Below are 4,087 nucleotides of genomic sequence, written 5' to 3'. Positions count from 1 at the left end.
CATACATATTGTTATAATCCGGTCTGTGGAAAACAGGAACTTGTTGCGTCTGGACCATTTTGAGTGTTTATGCTTTTATAAAAGCTGAGATAGTCCTAATTATTATGCGTTTCGAATTTTTAAATTATCTTTTCTAGAAGCTGAATTATTGCATTTGAAGTAACAAAATGCAAAAAAAGTAAGAATCGAAAAAAATGCGTTCAAAGTTACACTATTTATTTTCTTTCTAATATGTGAAAGAAATTGGAAAAAAGAAATTGAGAAAATATTTTAAAGTGGTTTTCACAAGATACAGCTATTGAATAATATTCTAAAATGATTTCGAAATCCCCTGGTATTTAAAATCGACCACAAGTGATCCCACCGACTATTTTTGTCAATATCTCTGTTCCAGCTAGAACGACAAGCTCATGATTTCCTCAGACAATATAATTTATATATGCACACAAGTTAGTCAGCTGTGACTAAACTGTCTGCACCGAGAAATGAGGGACCTACTGACATGCCAGACATCGTAAGCAAACTCGCAACGAAATTATTGTGTTCTTTAAATCAATTCACAGCAGACCAACAACGAAACAAACCCGCTTTTTAAGAGCATTATCTTCATTAGTTAATCTTTTCTCTCTCTCTTTTTTATTACTTTATTTCGTTTTTTTAATCTGATTTTTTTTCTTCAGCTGCAGGCGTTCCGGTCCGTGGAATGCAGCAGAACGTGCATTCAAAAAGAAAGCCGTTCCATCTCGAGGAGCCGAAAATCCGGTCCGAGTTTGATTTGGCAGGAAGGAGCACGTACCTGCGGGTTAATGTTGAGGCCATCTGGCACAACATAAAGACACTCAAGTCGAGGTGCTCGGACCACACTGGTGAGTACTACCAGAGAGTATTTAAGTATATGATTTATGGTCTCTGGTACTACTTTTACATTTTACTCTTTTTTACCCATTTCTATCAAAGAATGCGTTTGTGTTTAATACAGAAAATGAAAATATATGCAAATGTTAAACTTATGATTATATGGTTATAAGAGAACATTTTAGCAGAATATGCGGAATTAACTATTAGGGAAAATATAGAACAATGGGTTTGTTTGTAGCTGTTTGTTATTGTTGCTGAAGATGTTTACATAGACGCCTTTACCATCCCTGTTTTTGCTGTTGTTGACACTGTTGCTGGATTTTAGGGCTAAATTATTATATGTGTCACTGTGCGGTGGAATCAGGTGCTTGTCACTTTTTGAGCATGTGGGCTTATTAGCTTCAGATTAATGTGTGTTCATTTGTCTTACTTTCGATGAAAAAACATCCATCTATCTGGAATAAAAGTCCAAATAATTGCGGTTGAAGGAGGTGGCGGTGGCCTGGTTTCAGAGGTAAAATTAGCGAGAAAACGGCCCTTTTCAACATTCTGTAAGGTCATTTGAAAGGCGGGACCTCCGAAAATAACGTCCACCTCGGGTTGACCCTGAGAGGCTGAGTTGGAAGCCCGCCTCTTAAATAATCTGTTGTGTCGATGTGGAAGTAAAAATATCTTTCTTAGCTTAAAACATTAAAAACGTCACCCCCCCCCCCCCCCCACACCCCCCACCCCAGAGGTGATTGCTGTCGTCAAAGGTAACGCTTACGGCCACGGGAGTGTCGGTGTCTGCAAATACCTCCGGAAATGCGGAATTCGACACTTCGCCGTTGCCACTGCCTTGGAGGGGCGAGAACTCAGGGAACATGGAATGGACGGACTTATCCAGGTGTTTGGTGAGTTTCACCTTGTGGTTTTGCTATCTCATTGTGTCTGGTTTTGGTGAAAGTCTTACGGCACCAGCAGCACAGGTCATATACGTGCTACAGATTAAAGATATTACATGAGAGCAACAAACACAAAAAGAAGACATAAGAACGAAAGGTGACTGATAGGAAAGAAGGAGCAAACCACACTAGAGCACCTTTCAATCACCCGCTGAGTGAGTCTACTGCATACAAGTGTCTGTAGTGGCAGTAGTTTGGGTTCGATTCCGACAGGACAAGTCTTTCATAGAGTAGCTCAATCTTTACGGTGAAATACTGCATCTCTTTCAGCCGCTGGTTTGTCCAGACAGCCAGGAATCAAGTATCCGGCTTTCTCCTAAACATGTACATGCTGACGTCATTTTTTAAAGTACAGTATAGGCAGTTTTTACAATTTTACATGAGAGTCCAAAAAAAAAAAGAATGTTGTTACCAAGAAAAGTTACTCTTCATTAACATCTCAAGTCAATATTGTAAAGAATACAACTCTGATAATACCTTCCTAGCTTATTGTCTCCAAAGAAATAATTGTGTTTTGTAGGTAACAACATTGAGTTTTACTGGCTATCCTGTAAAGTTGTAAACACTCCATACTGTACTTTAAAAAAATGACGGAAGCATTGTGTCCATGGAGACATAAAACTTTGACAGTAATGAATTCTCTTCAACGTTCAATACAGCTAAGTTACTGACGACTGTCACCCGCACGGAAGAGAAAAGAGGGTAGGGCCTATCGAGCAAGTTAGGCTACCGGACTCGTAATCATGAGGTTGTGGGTACGGGGGTTCGAGCCGCAGTGAAAGGTACATAACATGAATTTTTCTCACATCACCCAATTGAGATTGGGTTCCTGGTAATAGTCAGCCAAAGATCTTGTAAATTGTGTTAATATTTTGGCGCTTTTATTTTTAAAATGGCAGTTTGCATCGTATGCTTCCTAGAAAGTTGAGGTTGTTTCAGAATACCCTCAGGTCAGCTGGGATAATAATAAAGATTGTAAAGCGCATAGACCTTGCTGTTGAGCCGGTATTCGCGTCAAACAAATGCTGTCTATTATTACTATTATTAAATTACATGCCTCTTTCCCTTCAAAGCCGACCCACTTGTATCCCGTGCAACTTTTGGCAGAGTGGAATCGGCTAACAGCAGGGTGTAAGAGTATACATTTAAACTCTTCTGAAATGCAGACAAAGAAAAACTATATTGGTTATAATTACGTAAGCCAATAAGTATGAACGGGAAGGGAGGTGATGGTGTTTGATTTGCTATAATAAAAATGACGCTGGACGACCACTTAATTTAATGAAAATCAACTGGAGATAACAGAAATGTAGTTTACGCGGACACTGTTGAGAATTCCGAGGACGGACAAAAACAATGAACGAGGTTGTAGTCAGAGGAGTTATCTTGGAACAGCCACTAACAAAAAAAGTTAAAAAACAGGAAGAGATTAAAAATAAAATTAACGACATTAATAGATAGCGTTGATTATATAGCGCAAATCACGGCTCAACAACAGGCTATTTTAAGCGCTTCACAATCTATGTTTTCAACCCAGCAGATCTGATGGCATTCTGAAACAAATCTCAACCATTTTGCAGGCCCTACGACACTAACGTTCTGACAAGGTCTGTCGCCATCTATGACCGGGTACCCATTCCCACTTTGGTGAAGTGGAGAAAATTCATGTAAAGTGCTCTGCCAAAAGACAGCAACGTCGGGCCTGAGCCTCGATCCCCCATACCCGCAACCTCACGATTAAGAAGTTGGTAAACTAACCACTGGAATGCCGACACTAGGGACATTTGAATAGACGAAAACGCCTCGAACATTTTGATTTCACCTAAAAAATTAAAGCCAAATGAGGCAGAGGTAGACTAAGTAAAGCTTACTAAGAAAATGAAGACTTAAACAGATGGATATCGCGGAAAAACTAGGTCAATATAGGTTTTGTTGAGAGAATCCGAGTAGCTAAACGAGTGGCAAACCATGATCCTTGATATGTTTCCGATCTGGCTCTGAAGATGAAGTAAAACGTATCAAGTTGGAATAATGTTCAGAAGAGCCTTGTTCGAATGTCCAAATGTGCGCTTATAATATGATCTATGCAGTTGCGAGCGCCGCAAAAGTCTTATAAGACAAAATGAATATGCAAAGAGGCATTTTTCTGTTTCTTTTATCTTTGTTAGTCCAGTAGGGAAAGGTCACGACGTCTCCTTTATTTCTTAAAGGAAGATTGGCATACAATTTTCAAACTCTGTTATACACAGACTTGGCAATCATTTAATGGCGTTATTATTATTATT

At 39.3% G+C, this 4,087-nt stretch overlaps 1 protein-coding gene across 1 annotated transcript in view; it reads left to right on the top strand.

Moving 5' to 3' along the window:
• Window positions 1-4,087, top strand: part of LOC101861881 (alanine racemase) — a gene marked incomplete in the record, with an annotated part of 43,648 nt that overhangs the window by 27,129 nt on the left and 12,432 nt on the right. Inside the window, 2 exon segments of the mRNA XM_035969025.1 lie at window positions 681-866; window positions 1,593-1,751. Coding sequence (XP_035824918.1) covers window positions 681-866; window positions 1,593-1,751 — 345 coding nt within the window.

This window comes from Aplysia californica, unplaced genomic scaffold, assembly GCF_000002075.1.
Source record: "Aplysia californica isolate F4 #8 unplaced genomic scaffold, AplCal3.0 scaffold00106, whole genome shotgun sequence".
Classification (NCBI taxonomy): domain Eukaryota; kingdom Metazoa; phylum Mollusca; class Gastropoda; order Aplysiida; family Aplysiidae; genus Aplysia; species Aplysia californica.
This window is presented reverse-complemented; position numbering and strand designations above follow the sequence as displayed.